Raw genomic sequence first — 19,208 nt, 5'->3', positions numbered from 1 at the left:
TTTGATGACCACCATTCTAAGAAGTAAGTTGGTCTATACAGAGCCTTTCTATAAGTAGTCTTCCTCTGGCCTTAGCAGTGCAGTAAAATCTCAGTGAATTTACTAAAAATTCTAGCTATCCACAGGAGCGCAGACTTCTGAATTATACTGAGGCTTCCTCATGAACTGGCTGGTTAGTGTTCATGACCCACAAGTGAGGACCTAGACCAATTCCATTTCACTCAAAATTGCTGTAAGAGATTGAGGCCAGCTTAGTATGCAAGCATACCCTTTGGATTCGGTAAACTCTCTGGATTCCGTGATGGGTTGAGGTCTCCTGCACAAGTGATAGAAGTATAAAGACCTAGACCAGACCTTGGAGCCTCTGGAGTTGCTGTGAACGGAGTTGTTAGTGGAGAGGGCAGAGATCCCTGTTCCTTAAGAGTAACCAGGAGCTCAGTCTATGGCATAGTGTTTCTTTATTATCTATACTAAGAGGGTGGCCAGGGAGAGCAGGGAGTAGAGTTATTTGTACATTTTTCAGTTACATGTGCTTTTTATATTTCCTCCTTACCATGAAAATAGAAAATTGTGTTTATATCCAGCATAGCAAATAAAGTATTTTGATATAACTCCATTACTATAGCCAGTCATCATCAGAATCCTGGAATACAAATAATCTCATGCTAAGATATGTAATAATACCTTGCATGCTTTGACAGATGCATCTTTTCATAATATTTTATTTACAGAGATGTATCAAAGGGCTTGGTCTACAGCAGGGAATTGAAACTGGTAGCCAGAATTTTTATCTTCCAGGATTCTTCTCTTTTATATTCACCATCTCTTTATTTATCTTTGTCTTTAATTTTTTATGTCAAAATTTGTCCAGTATTTCTTTCTATGTACCTGGAATAGAAAGGGCTGCTTCTATCAGAATTCAGACTAATATTTTTAGGCATGTGCAATGTATTGTAAATGTTTGAAAGCCTTTAAATGGGGAATGTGTGTTCTACTTTGTCCCAAAGCCCATTACCCTGTCTTCATACTGACCTGACAGACTCGTTCACATCACCGAGCACATACTTTCATTTGAATTTTAAGCCCCAATCTACAAAGATAGACAAATATTATTTTCTGAAAATTCAGTTAGTCGTTTGAAAATTGGATCCTTTTAATATATAAGTATATCTGTAACAAATATATATATAACAAATACACACACACGCACACACACTTATAGCTGAGCTGCATACTGGGTGTGTGTAGCATTAGGAGTTTCTCCATTGGTCCAAAATACGTGCCTATAAAATGATAGCAATATTGGGATTGGTGATGTCTACTGCATACTCTTGCCTTATAGTGTAAGAAAGGTGATGTGGGCATAATCACTAGGATCAAGTGTCCCTGGGTTTTAGAACACACCAACTGGAGAGGACAAATATTCTTGAGGTATGGCAGGGCTGTCTTTTTAGGGAATATCTGCGCTCTTTATTAACCTGGGTTGGCAATCTCGGCACCAAAAATCTTCCTTTAAAAACTGGCTGGAAAGTACTTTTGCAAAATAATTTTGTGAATCTCTCCTAATATCTTATGTAGTCTGGTTCCTTCCTTCTGACCCAGTGAAAGTATGAAGAGACTAAGTTTGTCACCAGGAAAAAAGTGCCAGTGGGTTATAGGTGGTAGAAAATGGTTATTTCCCTGACCCACTGTAAGGCCATCTTGTTTTAAACTATTTAAAGCAGTGATTCTCTCAATATCAAGGAGTTTCAGAATCACCTGAGAGGCTTACAGCTTTTCAGTCTACAGCCGTTCTTCCCTCTTCCTCCCACCATTTCCCTTTTACAGGCTTCTGAGTGTTCATTGTCTGCCTCCTCCCCGCATACTGCCTGGACCAGGAATCATTGAGCTAAGGTGTTAAAGCTTGGCCGGTTACATTGCCCAGTGGTTTGACATAACTTTGATTGCCAGCAAACATTATGCATATTTTTAGTACAAAATGTTTAAATCATTGCAAATTCCTATATATGTCACATAAATTTTCAACAGTTCAAATTAGTGATTATTTTTCCCTAGCAGTATTATAAAACTAAATCATCGTCCATATGATATCTTACTGTAAACTTGAGTTTTAAATCAGTCAACCAAGTAATTAATCATTGTATGGGATTTTAGCCATAGAGTGTCTACATCACTAAGAAACGGTGTACCCCCTTGCTGAATATTCAGAGATCCAAAAGGAAAGGTTAACTTCGTTTGACTATTGAGTTTGAGGCTTCCCTTGCTTTCAAGAATCTTTTAATTATTGTAGTGATTGGTGCTGAATTATTCTCAAATAATGTTCTTGTGGTGAGACAGGATTCCTAGCCTCACAAATTAGAATTGTTTCCTTCTCTAGTCCTTCTGACAGTCATAATCTTATACCTCTTCAAATATTTCCAAAGATTAAATGTGATGAATAGTGATGTACATATTTGCAATTAAAATCTTTGCACAACACCCCAATTGATTCCAATTGAACTAGTGATAAACTACATCTTCTCTGTGTATGTATAACTTCTCCACATTCTCCTACAGACCAGTGTACTGAAGGTTTGTTTGCTATTCAAAATGGAAAGACAATAGGAAATAAAAGCTTAACAAAGAACATTCCAGCTAGTGCTGATAATCTGAAGATAATTCTAGAATGCTCTGGGGGAGGGGTTAGGTCCAGTAGCATGTATGTCGTTTGGAGAAGCTCTCCAGGATCCAGATATTTAAAAATCAATGGAAAGAGAAATTAACCATTTATTAATTTATCAAACAACTACTGTGCTAAGTGATTTACATAGGGTTTCATTTCATCCTCTGAAGAGTTACAAATTTTGTGGGGCACCTGGCTGTCTCAGTTGGAAGACCACATGACTCTTGATTTGGGGCCATGAGTTTGAGCCCCACATTGGGTGTAGAGATTACTAAAAAAATAAACTTAAAAAAATTTTAAAGAGTTGCTTGCATATTTTGCAACTAGGTAAGAGGGTATGAGGACCAATTTATAAATGAGAAGACTAAGGCTCAGAGAGATTAAATAATTTACCCTGGGCCACACGGATAGCAAGGTTTTATTTGATTCTAATGTTCTTTTCAGTAGGCTGGTCTTATAAAATCTTCCACTTAGTAGTTTATATCTAGGTAGTTTAACTGAGAGGTGAATATGTATCTAAATTCAAAAAAGCGCTAGAAATCAATATTATGTTTTGCATTGTTATACTCAATATCTTAATATGGCTGAAATTCTCTGATGAATGAGGTTTCCTGCTTGTGTGAGAGTATTGTACACTGGAATTGGAAAATAATAGTTTTTTTAACGGAGTTTCTTTAGACGTTTAAGTAGGCAGCAGAGAAGGCATAAATTAGCCATTTTTGAGTATGAAATTTTTAAGTTGTAGATTAAATAGTACATAACTGAGAAGTCCCTTATCATGTAGGAAATACAGAATTTTTTACTTAGGTAAGCAGCAATGTTCATCAATTCAAATGATCAATTTACATCAATTTCAAAAGAAGCTATAAAATCCATTCTTCTGTTTCACTGAATTATTTTCTAGGGCAAAGTGGGAAAATGCAATGAAAGGTACTGTTATTATTATTCCTGTTTTATAGACAAGGAAACTGAGGCACAGAGCAGTTCAGGTATTTGCTCAAGTTCACACAACTGGTAGCAGAGCTGGAATTCAAACTCAGATGTCTGCCTACAGAGCCATTCTCCTAACCACTAGACAACACTACCTCTTTAATATTTGAAAAGATTAAGGGGCGCCTGGGTGGCTCAGTCGGTTAAAGTGTCTGCCTTCAGCTCAGGTCATGATCTCAGGGTCCTGGGGTCGAGCCCTGCATCGGGCTCTCTGCTCAGCGGGGAGTCTGCTTCTCCCTCTCCCTCTGTGCTCTCGCTTTCGTTCTCTCTTAAATAAATAAATAAAATCTTAAAAAAAAAAAGATGAAAATTGCTGTCAGCAGACGTTTGTGAATTTGTTTTGCTTATATGGTTTCTGGAATGACATTTGATTTCACCTCACATTTTCATTTTGATTATTTGAAAATCAGCTTGCACAGGCAACTTTATTATAATTCTTATTATTTAAGGCTTCTTATTAAGAACATGCTTCAATGGGAAGCTAGATGGTCGTGTGACAGGCCCATATCTCACTTCCCACATGATTGGTTCTTCATGAACTCCCTCTCGTTTTCCGTTAGAGTCCATCATCCTTGTAGAGATTGAAGTTGGAAGTTGGTTTTATAACACAAGGACTTATAAAAGTTCTCAGGTTCTCTCACTCTCCATTGTTTGAAAACCCAACGGAAGCCAAGCTGAAAGGCTCTGAGACAGTTGTTCAGCAGAGCTTAGAATATTTTTTTTATATAATAATCATGCCATCAGTAACCATATATGCATTAATGAGCACATAATCTTTTGGATTTAGAAAAATCTGTGTTCCTGCTACCAAGATTCCTGTTCCTGTATTGACTAGAACAGAGATCTAGAACATAGATTAAATCCAAAGAAAAATAATAAAATAATAATAAAAATAATAAAAAATAATAAAAATTAAAAAAAGAATAATCCATAATGTAAAATAATAGTACCCTTTTTTCTTTAAGAAAGCTAAATAACATTTGTGTTTAACTTCTCAAAGCAGTGGTCACCACAGAACTGCTCTACCATGGTGAGACTGAAGAAAGAGAAACTTTCGAGGCTGTTGGTATTGATAAAAATTTTTTTTAAGATTTTATTTTTTTATTATTTATTTGAAGGAGGGAGAGTGAGAGAGAGAGCATGAGAGGGGGGAGGGTCAGAGGGAGAAGCCAACTCCCCGCTGAGCAGGGAGCCCGACGTGGGACTAGATCCTGGGATGCCAGGATCATGACCTGAGCCGAAGGCAGTCGCTTAACTGACTGAGCCACCCAGGCGTCCCTTGTATTAATAAAATTTTTAAAAAATCACTGATTTGAATTGATTTACCATGTGCTAGGCACTGAGCCAAGCATTTTATAAACATACCCCCATTTAATCCTTACTGTTTTTATACCCATTTAACAAATTAAAAACTCATGTTTGGAAAAGTTGAGCAGCTTGCTGAAGTTACGCGGCTGGAATTAGACCCCAGGTGTGTGGGACTCCAGAGGCTGAATACCCCTATTGCCCATTTGAACATCTCTCATTGGGTACATTATTTAATAAGCTTCACATCATTATAGCACAGAATATCAGAGTTGCTGAACTATAGAATTCTCAAGCCTGACAGCTTACCGATGAGGAAACCGTGTTCAGGGAGGTTAAGACTCAAGTTCACACAGCTTGTCAAAGGCAGTCAATCTTCCTCATTGTTCATTATTATCTTCTATTTTGAAATTGCTTGACTCACAGTCTTAGGAAAATCCTGGCCAGACAGACCTTTTCTAGGTAGGGATAAGAAGAAGAGAATAGGCTGTCTTTTCCAGGTCTAACCTCTCTGCTTTATCTTGGGCAAAGTCAGACACAGTTGGAATTATTTCATGCCCAGGATCCCTAGAAGCATGAACACAACTTCAGAAAAAAAGCTGCCTTTCTACTCTTTAATGACTGAACGGGTCTCTGTGGGGCTTGCCCTTTCCTTTGCCCACAAAATAATTATCATTCCAGAAAACAGAACAAAACAAAAAACACTGGAAAACTGGAATGTGCAAAGCAGTGAAAATTGCCTTGTACCCGAAGTTCAATTTCATGCCTTTTGTGGATTTTTTTTTTTGAGCATTTGGGGTGGCCCAGTGTCAGAGCTTGTAATCAGACACTCACAGGGTGTGGCCAAAACTTCTGTAATCTCTGGCATGGATTTAGCTCACAGATGAGCCCTGGCTATTGTCGTGGTTGCCAGGCAACGTTTGGATGTTTATTTTGAGGTTTGCCCACACGTTGCATCAGAGGCCAAAACTTATGTGCTCTCCACTTCCCAGAGCAAGAAGAGCTGAGATTTCTATTTTTATCTTGGTCTCTGTGTCCTTTTTAATATATTTTGTGAATGTACAGTGTACTCAGTTGAGATGGATCCTCCTGTGTCCCGCAGAGAGTGTTCAGATTGCCTCATTTTGCAGTACTTTCCTTCATTTCACCTACTGCACTCAAGACTGAGTATCTCTTCCCACCTCTGAGGCTTGCTCAGGCTGTTTTGCTTGCCTGGAATGAGTGTCCTGTCTCAGCCTCCTTCTCTCTCTCTCTCTCTTTTTTTTCTTTTGAAAATCCAAATATTTTAATTTTTGGAGAAAGGGGAGTCCACTTGTTATAACAAAATTCATGGGCATCGCTGTCATATCTGTGCTCAAATCCAAGCCCTGCTACTTCTTAACTGTGAAATCTTAAATAAGTTACCTAACTTCTCTGAGCCTCAGTTTCCTCATTTATAAAATGCAGATAATAATGGTTACCTCCAAGGATTTTTTTGAAGATACACTGAAATCAGATATGCAAAGCACCTGTCACTGTTTCTGGTACATGGGAGATTCTATAGTCCCTGCCTCCCTGTTGACGACACCACAGTAAATAATAGTTTCATTCTTTTCTGTGAAGCCTTTCCTAACCATCTTCCAAACACACGTCTCAGAAGTAGTCTCCCTCTTCTCATCTCTTGTAACATCACCTTGTACTTGAGATCCTATCACAATCAACCTTATCTCGTATTATGTACACGCTGGGGTGTAAGTTGGTGCCTTTAGTAGATCTCCTGGCACAAAGTAGATCTGCGTGTTCTCCCCTGAAGAGATGGCTCCACTTCATTCTTAGATGATTCATTGTTTATGTTTCACTGGAATCATGTTTTGGGTTACGATTAAACACGTTCTTTGTTAGGTGACTGTATTGAAGGCCTCCTTAAGAACATCATTATTATGCTAAATAATTAAAGGCATTGGAAGAATGTATGTCATGGTGTGACAGCATGGCAAACAATAGACAAACTTAAACCTCGGAATATTCACTTCCTGAAGTGAATAATCGGTCATTACAGAAAGAAAAATGTAAACCTGGGTCCATAAATGGTATTTCTGAGGAATGTCCCTGCTTTCCTCAGAAAGCCCCTCTTCTGCTGCCCATTGTTTGTTCCAGATGTTGTACTGGAAGTGGCTTAGGGATGTTTTTGTGTATATATGTGCTTTTTAAAGTTGTACAAGTCCCTTTTGAAGACAGCGGTGGTGGAAATGACTAGATGTTTCTAACTTGTGCTTTGAATAAAATTTCTGATAATTGAGTAAAACTTATGTAAGATTGCTTTTGAGCCATCAGATAATACTCTTGTGTTTATTCATGCACAAATTAGTAATTTATTTAACAAATACTTGTTAGGCAACTATTGTTGCCAGGCTCTGGGGACGTGCAGCAGCTGAGACAGGTATGGCCCCTGACCTTGTGGAGTTCAAAGCCAGGTCTGTCTTAAAAGTTCTATGAGGAAAGAACTTCTTTATAAAAAAATCCATCATTTTCTTTCATTATTTGAGATTGTTATTAAATAAGAATCTTATTGTGGTTCAGTAACAAATGATTTGGTTTTCTCATGTACATCTAGCAGAACTAGTTTTAAAAGTTAAAAATCATTTATTTAATTTAGAAAAGGTTTAATATTTATTTTGGTTTTGCCTAAATTGCCCTAATATTTGGAATCTAACTTGACCCTCACAATAACTCTGTAGGGTGCATGGTATTCCCATTATGGGAAACGAGATGCTTAGCAGGTTTAATGGGCTTGCTTGTGGAGTCAGGGCCACTGAGAAGGCAGAAGACTGAAACTGGAGTTTTCTAATGTATTAATTATGTTCCTGATTTTAGCTTAAAAAAAAAAAAAAAGAGGTATTAAACGATATCTTTGGGGCTCCAGGGTGGCTCAGTCGGTTGTGTCCCGTTCTTGATTTTGGCTCAGGTCATGATCTCAGGGTCCTGAGATTGAGCCTCCTGTTGGGCTCAGCAGGGAGTCTGCTTGAGATTCTTTCCTTCTGCCCCTGCCTCTGCTCTTGCTCAAGCTCACTCTCTCTCTCAAACAAGTTAAGTCTTTAAAAACAAAACCTATATCTTTGTTAAAATGAAACTTTAATTGATGATTAGAAAACGGAAACAAAGATTGGAATCAACGGTGATTTTTTTTTTAAGTTTTATTTAAGTAATCTCTACCCCCAATGTGGGGCTTGAATTCACAACCTGAGATCAAGGGTTGCATGCTCTTCTGACTGAGCCAGCCAGGCGCCCTTCAACAGTGATTTTTTTTAGCTCCTCTCTGCTACTATATACTTAGCACTGTGGTAGACACTGTGGGGAGCAGAAATGACCCCTGTCTCATGATCATTTTATAGCTTCACTGATAACAAGTGACATATACTTAGAAATGAGCTCAGGCACCCTCTAACACGGCATGTGACGAAGTGCCCAAGTGAGAAGTACAAACGTATATAGGGGTCGAGAAAGTAATATGAGCTAAAGCAGATTCCTATGTTGTATCTTGAGCTAAATCTTCAAGGGTAGGGATGGGTGGGGCCAAGCAGAGAAAAGCCTTCCTAGGCAGTAGGAATAGCAAGATGAGAGGCCCAGAGAAGGGAGCATGACGGTGATGGTGGTGGTAATACTAACTAGCATTTGCCCATTGCTTACCACTTGCCAGACAGTGTTATTACTAGTTCGTATACATTAACTCACTTATTCTTAACCAGAATGGGGTGAGAATTATTACTATTCCCATTTCACAGATGAGGACACTGAGGCACCATAACTTACTTGAGGTTGCTCATGAATTCACTGTCAGCTGAAATTCCACCGGACGTTCTTGAGCCCAGAGCCCCCTCACACTCTTAACCAGTGAGTTATGCTGCCTGATGAGTTGCCTGTGAGACAGGAAGGACACCGTCCTAGCTGGAGGGAAGATGTGGCATGGGTCATAGTGAGAGAAATAGTAGAGTAAGTGGGTTAGGCCAAATAATGAGTCTAAAGTTCAGGTAGAAGACATTGGACTTAATCTAGGACACAGTGCGAAACTGTTGAGAGCTTACTATTTCATCACAGTGAGAATATGGTACATATTTTTTCAGATAAAGTAGATAGCCATAGAAAGAAATGGAAGCCAGAGAATGCGGTAGGTCAGGAGGTGGGAGAACAGGGCATGGAAACTATTGGAGGGCCTTGATGTAATCCAGGTGTGAGAGGTACGTGATTAGAGCAGGACTGTGGGTGGCAATGGAAATGACAAGGACGGAATGGTGATGAGGACTGGAAGCAGCCCTGGGCCTGAACCCAGGTGATTCGGGGCCAGATGAGTTCCCTACATGATGTCATGTGGCCTTCGCAGCCACTCAGAGGCAGGTGGTTTTCCTCCCATTTTACAGCTGCAGGAATGGAGGCCACAGGAGGTTAATGCGGATTAATAAGTGCTGGAGCAGGGAGTTAAACCCGAATCTGTCTTTCTCGACATCCTCGTTTTAAGGCAAAATAATGTAGTCTGGTGATAAAGTAGGGCTGCCGGAAAGGAATGGAGAATTGTTCACATAATGAATGGTAGTTAAAGTCCTGGGAGAAGTCAGCTTTCTGAGGGCGCAGCAGTGTGAGAGAGAAGGCAGAGGGCTTGTGACTGAGGTTGAAATAGAAGAATGGAGCAATCGGAAGAGGCTTCCAGAAGGAAACGGGTTCAGAGGGCAGAGGAGAGAGCGTGGAGTCGCCCTGGCATAGCAGCCAGGAGGGAGAGGACAGTCAGGGATTCAATATGGAACCGTGGATGGGTCATTAGGTGGAAGAGGCATGTGCGTACATGTGGCAGGTGTTCTAGTAACGCTCCATAGCAGAGGCCGCCGGATGTGGGAAGGGTGATTTGTGCTGTGGGTGGGAGGACCTGGGGATGCTGCCTGGGAGGGGTGGGGACAGGAAGATGGGTTGGGCTCAGGAGCACCCGTTGACTCATCTGCTGGCCCGCTGTCGGTACCATGCCAGCCAGGGCTGGGAAGAGCAAGGTGAGGTCGAATGACATGAGGGAAGGTAAGGAGGACTCACTCCCTCAAGCCAGCTGGCAGCACCTGCAGAGAACTGAAAGGCTTCTGGCACCCCCAAGCAAGGGAGGGGACTCTATTTTTGTGGTAGACAGAGAACTAAGGAGCTGAGGAAGTAATTTTTTTCGTCAGCCAGATTTAATGGCAGAGGAATGGATGAGCAAATCCTCTAGGACCCAGACCCTCCTAAGGGATCCCTTAACTCTCCCAGTCCAGCCCATTCAGCAGGGCCTGGGGGTGGGCTCACAACCCTCTGTGGTCACATCCAGCACCACACGATGGCTGAGGTTGGTCCTTACTAGACACCCTACAGAATCAAGGAAAAGCCGTGGACAGAAACATGCCATGGGTAAGAGTGGGGTCAGCAGATGAGTGTAGCCGACAGACTGCTCTTCTAAAGGGACGCCCTCTCGTGGAGGAGCAATTCCTGAGGCAGTTAACGTGGTTACCTGACGGTGTAAGGTGCCGGAGGTGGACTCGGAGGAGGCCCATCGGGACTGCTTGCGGTGGTTGGAATGCTGGAAGTTCTAATACTGGGGCTGGGAGCTAGCGAGAGACACCTGAAAGGAAGGGTATGTAGAAGAGAAGCATACCAACCAGTAGCACAGGTGTGAATAAAATAGAAAGGGAGCCATGAGTGAGGTGTACTCTGAGAAGGGGATGGCCGGCTGCCTGGAGCTGCTGTTCTGCGTTGGGAGATGGGGAGGGATTGGAGGACGGGGGTCAGGGAAGGCAAGAGAAAGGCCTTCTGTGTGATGCAGCGGGCAGCGGGAGTCCCCACTGGTTCTCCTTTAGATGTGTGTGAGAGTGTCATGCCGGAAGATTAATCCGTCCAGAATGGGTGAGAGGGCTAAGAGGCTGGACTTCGGGAGACCTTTGCAAAATATATGTGAAAAAGGGAAGGAGTTTCTTTTTTGTTTGTTTCAAGTTTTTATGTAAATTCCAGTTAGTTAACATATAGTGTAATTTTGGTTTCAGGAGTAGAATTTAATGATTCATCACTTACATGTAGCAGATAGTACTCATCACAAGTGCCCTTCTTAAAAGCCATCACCTATTTAACCCATCCCCCCCACCTCCCCTCTAGCAACCCTCAGTTTGTTCTCTGTAGTTAAGAGTCTGTTTTATGGTTTGCCCCTCTTTTTTTTTTTTTTTTAAACCCCGTATATCCATCCGTTTTCTTTCTTAAATTCCGCATATGGGTGAAATCATATGGTGTTTGGCTTTCTCTGACTTATTTCACTTAATGTAATACCCTTAGTTGCATCCACGTCGTTGCAAATGGTTTTGATGGCTAATATTCCATTGTGTATATATACCACTTCTTTATCCATTCATCAGTTGATGGACATTTGGAAGGAAAGGGGTTTCTATTTTCCAAGGGTTTTAAAAGCATACCATCTTCCCCTTCTATCTGTAATCGTTTACTATAGTAAATTTCTAAATTTTTCACTGTAGCAAGTAAACAAATTTAAAGAGATGTTGTTGAATAAGGTCATATTGATTAAGTACAGGATTAAATATTTTTTTCTAGGTTGCAGTTACTCTCTCATCAGCATTGGTTTATTTTAATGCAATTTGACAACACAGCAAGATTATTTGAGGTGGGCCTGAAGCTTAGAACTCAAACATTTGTTCTGTCACATAGGATTCTTTTCCACCTCTGTTAGAGCACTTCATTTGTAACATAAACCTGCTGTTGGTTTATCTTTCCGGACTCTGAGCTCTTTCAAGGCAGAGCTGGTGTCTTCTTCATTGTGTATACTCAGCCCCCAGCTCATTGCTTTTAAAATAGCAGTTGTCGAATGGGTGGGTGGAGTATGATTATAATGTACTTTTTCTCTGTTCTTTGTTACCCTGATTTATGCTTTAAGTTTATAAATGACTGATAATACTCTGCATGTGAAGAGATTTGCATGGGTCATTTGAGAGGGAGGTATTGTTGTAGCTGCACTTTACTCTGATGGACAGCACTAATCCCACAGAGATATTTTGGTATGTATGAGCACTGATGGTTGTGCTTTAAAAGTGTCTGCCCCTCGATGTTAACCGGACTGCCCGTGTGGTAGGTCCTGCAGCAGAGAGTCACTGACATAGAAGTCAGGTGGCCTAGGTCCCAGCCCGGGCACATACAGCTCCGAGCGCTCCCTCCCCCTCATCCGCAGCCTTTGCCTGGGTGATGCCCCCTCATCCTTTAAGCTCCACGTCACTTCCTCAGCATCACCTGTCCCGACTGTGTCATGAACTAACTCTGGTTGCCAGGTCTCTGTTTGCATGGGAGTCTGTGATTTTCCTTTATAGTGCTTACCACAAGTAATTATTGCATTGATTATTCTATTAATGGCCTCTCTGATGAGGCTGAAAGTTCCACAATGGCAGGAACGTGTCTAGCAATTTCTCCACTGTGTTCCTGTCACCTGACACAGTACCTGGCACAAACTATGTGCGGGGTAAGTAACTACTCGGGGAGCCAGTGAACTGTGGAAAATTTGACAGGGCACTTAACCTCCATGAGATAGCGCTTTCTCCAAATGCTTAAAAACCTCTGAAAGGTTTATCTTTAAAGTTCTTCAATTCAAGGCTTTGTGGATAAACTCTTCAAAAAATTTTAACTATCAGTTATTCACACCCATGATTAGATATTCAAATAGTATACAGAAGATTTAAAATGAAAATGTATTCAATCCCTCACCAGAGATAACAAATATGAAAAGTTCATTGTCTTTATAAATAGAATAAAATAGAACAAATCACAGTTCACCGGGAATTGAATGGGTTCACAATAGGGTGGGATTATTTTCCTTATTTTCAGATCCCATGAAGTAGCTTTCCTATTTCAGTTTCAAAATACTTGGTTGGCTTTGTGATGGGATAGAACTTCCATGGAGGGATCTATGCTGAGAATAGGTGTGGCCAGGGCCTTCAGCTAAATACTCATAATTACCTCTCCATGCTTATTGATGGCTATCCATGTAGATTTTACTGTTCTCAGGTGGGGGGACTTGGAAAGTCTATAGGATTTGAGGATCACATCCAGCTATTGCTTAATAAAGTAGTAAGGCAGATTGGAAACTCCAAGGCTATAAGACTTCAGGAATGTTTTAATAAACATAGAGGTTTAGAAATAATGTTTACCTAAAGATTTGCAGCTTAAATGCACTTTTAAGAAAAGATTTATTTATTTTAGGGGGGGGAGGGGCAGAGGGAGAGAATCCATGCTGAGCTCAGAGCCTGACGGGGGCCTGATCCCATGACCTGTGAAATCATGACCCTGAGATCATGACCTGAGCCGAAACCAAGAGTCAGACACATAACCAACTGAGCCATCCAAGAGCCCCTAAAAAGCACTTTTATGTAGAGTGTTTGGTCTTTGGTTTTGTATGATTGAGGGAAATCATTGAAGGAATGGGCTGTGGCAAATGGGTACGTTAATTCTCACAAATTAAAAAAATCTTAAGGAAAAAGGAATATCCATCTATTTGTCCATTAATTTGATGGGAAAATCTACCTTGGTACATCTTCTTGCTCTTTGTCCCAAAGAGAATGTGAGAGAGACAGCGCCATGCCTGCTACAGTGACCAGGTTTGGTATATTTTGGAGTGAGGGGGTGCCCAATTGGTGCCTGAGGGTGCTCAGGAATAAAGTTCATATGGTTTGTTTGAAATATCAGTACACTGGGGCACCTGGGTAGCTCATTGGGTTAAGCGTCTGCCTTCGGCTCAGGTCATGATCCCAGGGTCCTGGGATGGAGCCCCACATAGGGTTCCCTGCTCAGCGGGAGCCTGCTTCTCCCTCTCCTCCCTGCTCATGTTCTCTCTCGCTGTCTCTGTTGCTATCTCTGTCTCTCTCTCTTTCAAATAAATAAATAAAATCTTTATTTTAAATATTGAAAATCAATATGCTAAAACTTTGAGCTTTTTATCTGTAAATTGTAATTTACTAATAGCACCAACATGTTCTACATTAAGTAGGTCTGTGGGGAGGGTGATTTTGTTCCTGGGCCATGAGTTATAGTATGTTCATACAGTCACCTTGAGTGGTAGTGTGTGGGGGTGGGGGAGCTAGAGGACCAGCCGGGACGGGCTCATCCTGTCCTGAGACTTGGCCTCTGAAATGGCTCAGGGCCAGACATCAGAGACAGGCTCTGGGTATTATTGGCAGGGCAGCAGCTGTTTACTGACAGCCGGTTACTTAAGGCACCTATGCCATATGGAATCCCTAAGCTCTAAAACCTAACAGACTCAAATATTAAGGAGGTTTAAATGAGCCTAGATTGGAATTCCCAAAGGTAGTGATTGATTTATTATTAACCAGGGTAATGAAGATTACGTACTAGGACAGTAGTTAGTACCATGCAAGTATCCCTATGCACATCCCACTGCTTGCTTGGGTGATTAGATTGCAGGGACTAATTCCACCGCCCCCTTGCATCCCTAGGAATGGTGTATCTTGAAACTTCAATTACCATTCATCACGTCTTGCCCTCCAGGAGGAGCCTGGATGAGATAAATAAAATAGCAGTATCCCCTTTGCAACCCCACTCCCACCTTCTCTTCCTTCTGTGACACTGAAAGGACAATTGTGATCCTCCTGAGTGTTTTCCAGCACTACATCCTGCTGCTCCTGTCTTGTATGATGTCTTAGGGATAACGCATTAGTAATTTAATAAGCACCTACAGTATGCCAGACATTTTATTATCTATAATACTTAAAATCCTGCGCAAGAAATGTTGTTGGCCTCATTTTATATAGCTGGGAAACTAAGGCTGAAAGTCACAGAGCTAGTAATTGGCAGGGCTTGCATTTGAACAGAATTCTGTCAATTTGGATAGTAATACTGTGTTCTTTGGAAAGTAATACTGACAATAATTAAGATACTTACTGAGCGCTTATGTACCAGATAGTAAGAAACTTACAAGATGGTTATCTACTAAAGAAAAATTGAGAAAGGGGAAACGAAAGATCAGAAAATGGCCCAAGATTATTTAATAAGTAGTACACTCAAAATTTGAACCCATTTGGTCTGGTTATAAAGGCTTTTGCCCACTGGGCAATATCACCTACTGGACTTTTGTGGGAGTTGTCCTCTAGAAGAGGTAAACCAAGGTAGAGTTAAGAACAAGTATGGTTAAGAGGAGCCGAAAGACAAAGTATTTGTAGGTTAACCAGAATCAGACTTCCTCTTTCTTTACTTTCTAGGCATCAGCTTCTTCTGCTTCCACCAGCAAGTCTTCCAGTATGAATCCCACGGAAGCCAAGGTATGAAGGGTCTTCACGGGTGTACTTGGGTGAATGCCTCTAAGTGATTATTTTGTAAAGCAAAACAAATGTAGACTAATGGACAAATGATTTATGTGTCCTAAGAAGCTTAAATTATGGAAGGAAACATTTTCTTCCTAATTTAGAAGGGTCTGTGGAAATTTACCTTTGTTTTTAATATTTGCCTCAAATATCCGGTGTACACTTCTACATTGTTTCAGAGTATCTAGAAAAGAGTAGTCATCCGGAGATTTTTTTTGGTCCTAGACTTGATGGAGTTTTTTAATTATAAGATGATCTAGGTGCATTTCTGTGGATCTAGTGAAGAATATGAATTCTTCTTATTAAAATGGTTTTATTATTCTGGCCACTTTAAATGTAAGAAAGAGAAAGTTTACACTAAGTTTACACTAAGTGACGACACACAGATACTGTTATTTTGGATATTTTAAGTTTCTTTGTGAAATTTTAGTCCTACAGGGGAACGTCTTATTGATAAACCTTTGAGCTCTATTTGGGATTTATTCTAATAATTATTTCTTGAAATCTGAGAAGAAAAAATAAAAGAATATTGTCCAGTGTTGTGGCCACATGGAGTAAACCCTAGTTCTGAAGAGTTGCCAGAAGTTGCCTCAACCCTCCCCCTTCCTTACCATGTCTCAGGCTGTTTCTCGGGACTATTCTGGGTGGAGAATTAAAGCAGGGATATTATCAAGATGCTCTCAACTAATTTTTATAAGCCAGTATTCCTGGGTGTTTTTAAGAGCTAACCCAGCTCTGTTATTAAGTTGCCCTTGTTTAAAATCACTGACATGATTTGTTTTCTGTCTTCCGTATTGCTTTACTATCCCGGTAGGATCCTATGCCGTAATTTACTACTGGCACTGTAATTTCGTGCTGTTGAGAGATCCTATGGTCTAATGTTGAACTGTTTTTAAAGGACATTGCAGATATCTTGAAATACACTGTTCAAATCTCTTATAAATGTCATTTAGCATTCATTTTGATTTAAAAGTTTTTAATCTAAAATTGTTGTTTAGTATTCTACATGAATTTTTTGTTTTCAGACTATACATGACCTGATCCTTAATTCATCTATTAGTTGTCCCTACTTACTTAGACCAAGTTTAATCTTAAAATAGTAAAAAAAAAATCTGATCTCAGTCTTAAAATAACCATAAGACAATAGGAGAAGCATCAGCCAAAAACAAATTATCATTGAATTCAGAGTCCATGAAAAGTACAGAAAGGAGAGCCACACATCTAGGATTTCCTCTTTATTATTGTGGTTCTCATTTGACCCATTGCCTGACTCTAATCCTTTGCCCCTGACTCTGCTCAAGGACCAATGCTTATTATTTCAAGGGTGTCCTGTTTTCCAGAGCAAGTGTCAGCAAACCCTTCAGCTATTGCTAAGCGTTAGTCATAAGAATTCCTGGCAGTCCTACAGAACTGGAGGATGGGAGAAGAGAGAGAAGAAAGTGGGAGAAAAGAGGGAGGGACAAAACTAAGTGTCTTGATGACGAAATCTCACCAATGGCTGCTTCTGGACCACGTTTGGCGTCAGCTGTCTTTTCTGGGTAGATTTCAGTCACGCTGTTCTCATTAATTAGATTCATGTGCTTCTGATGTATGGGTCATAACATTTATACTAGCCTTCTCTTGAAGATTTTTGTGAACTTGAGCATATTTCTTCAAATAGTTTGAGCTTTTAGAAAAAAGATATTCATTCAAGATCATACCTATACCAAATCCTTGTCTTGCTCTACATCTTTCAGATAAAAGTCTACCTACCTCTGAAGGGGGGTGGTATGTCTAGATCTAAGTTCTGTCTCTCTTGCCCTGGCACATTAGAATTGGTGGCCGCACTGCTGTGCTTCAGATGGAAGGTCAGATCATTTCTACTCAGGGTGTGACTGCTGCAGGACTACATGGCGGGAACCATGCAGCCAGATGGCCTGCCGTGAATCTCCTTTCCTACCAGCCGTGGGGTTTGGAAACTCCTCTTTGCTTTGGTTTCCTTATTTGTACAGTTTGGATAATAGTACCTATTTCACAAGGCTGTGTAAGAAAACAAACACGTAAGCGTATTAGATAGGGCCCGTCCCCCAGCAGGTGCCCAGTAGGAGCTGACTAGTGCTGGAGAGACAATGCAATGCAGCGCAGTGATTGAGCAAAAACCCCAGCTCCACCCTGGGTGTCCTTGGGGAATTTGACTTCTGTGTGCCTCATCTTCTCGTCCACGAAGTGGGGATGATGATGATGATGATGATGATGATACCTGTCTCAGAATTCTCGTGAGAACCAAGTGAGTTGGCACATGTGAAGTTTAGAACAGTCCCTGTTACTAAGAGGTAATCAATAAGCATTGGTTATTACTGTCATCGCTATTATGTTAAGCCCCACTACCTACAGTAAAAATAAATTTAGGTAATGTATTATCAAGTACTAATAAAAAATATGCCATTATAAGCTGCTTGCATGTGTGAGCGTGAATTCTTAATTGTTTTCTAGAGTTCTTCCATGCAAAATCTTGATTACCAAATTACAGTGTGGAAGCTATTAATAGATCCAAACCACTACAATATCCACTGGCTTATTTTCCTTCTTAATCATTTAATAAATTACATTTGCATAAACTCAGAAAAGCATAGTAGCTGATACAGAAACTAATTAACAAAGATCCAGTTTGGAAGGATCCAAAACTTAACAGTTCTTTGAAAAGATCTCTGTGATTATGAACTTTGTTTCCTTCCCAAAACAATGCACGTGTTGGTATAACGAGGGTCCATTATGGGAGGAACGTATGTATCTTCGTGGCTGAAGCACATGACATGATAAATTAAGAGGATATTTGCTGTTGGTTTTTTAGATAATAGAATAAAAAATAAGAGTTTATGTTAATACCAGCAAATAGATAAAAGGGAAAGAAATGGTGGGAAGTATTAGGCCTAATTTTTAATCTTTTACTTTGAAAAGTTCAGAAATGTTTAATCCGGTTTTCATATCTTGCCTGTACCGAGAATTCATGTATGTACTTAAGGAATTGTATTTTTGATATAGATGACCTTTGATTGGGTAAAACTGTGTAAAATACTCCAGTAGAGGGCTTAAGTCACAGCCAGCTCTCTCTCTCTCTCTCTTTTTCTTTTTTTTTTGGTAGAGAGCAAGTACAAGCTAAGGGTGGGGCAGTGGGACAGGGAGAAAAAGAGTCTCAAGCAGGCTCCATGCTCAGTGCAGAGCCTGACGCGGGGGTGGATCCCAGGACCCTGAGATCATGACCTGAGCTGAAATCAAGAGTCAGTGGTGCCCCACAACCAGCTCTTCTTTTCTTTTTCCATTTTTTTATTATGATCAGTTAGCCACTGTGTAATGCATCATTAGTTTTTGATGTAGTGTTCAATGCTTCATTAGTTACATATAACACCCAGTACTCATCATAAGCAATAGCACCGAGGACCATAGGGGAAGGGAGGGAAATCTTTCCACTGTCTATTTTTTTTTTTTTTTGTATTTCTACTTCCTGTTCTTTTTTTTTTTTAATTTTTTTTATTGTTATGTTAATCCCCATACATTACATCATTAGTTTTAGAAATAGTGTTCCATGATTCATTGTTTGTGCATATCACCAAGTGCTCCATGCAGAACGTGCCCTCCCCAATACCCATCACCAGGCTAACCCATCCTCCCACCCCCTCCCCTCTAGAACCCTCAGTTTGTTTTTCAGAGTCCATCGTCTCTCATGGTTCTTCTCCCCCTCCGATTTCCCCCCCTTCATTCTTCCCCTCCTGCTACATTCTTCTTCTTTTTTTCTTTCTTAACATATATTGCATTATTTGTTTCAGAGGTACAGATCTGAGATTCAACAGTCTTGCACAATTCACAGTGCTTACCAGAGCACATACCCTCCCCAGTGTCCATCACCTAGTCACCCCATCCCTCCC

The 19,208-nt window shown here is 40.5% G+C and overlaps 1 protein-coding gene across 14 annotated transcripts in view; it reads left to right on the top strand.

Moving 5' to 3' along the window:
- CAST (calpastatin) overlaps positions 1 to 19,208 on the top strand; it is a 115,360-nt gene that overhangs the window by 43,803 nt on the left and 52,349 nt on the right. For all 14 annotated transcript variants that reach the window (XM_032403955.1, XM_032403953.1, XM_032403963.1 and 11 more), the window contains one exon: positions 15,205 to 15,264. In XM_032403955.1, coding sequence (XP_032259846.1) covers positions 15,205 to 15,264 — 60 coding nt within the window. The remainder of the gene's footprint in view (positions 1 to 15,204; positions 15,265 to 19,208) is intronic.

Source organism: Phoca vitulina, unplaced genomic scaffold (genome assembly GCF_004348235.1).
Source record: "Phoca vitulina isolate PV1807 unplaced genomic scaffold, GSC_HSeal_1.0 scaffold6, whole genome shotgun sequence".
Taxonomy (NCBI): Eukaryota; Metazoa; Chordata; class Mammalia; order Carnivora; family Phocidae; genus Phoca; species Phoca vitulina.
The sequence above is the reverse complement of the archived record's forward strand: the minus strand, read 5'-3'. Positions and strand labels throughout refer to the sequence as shown.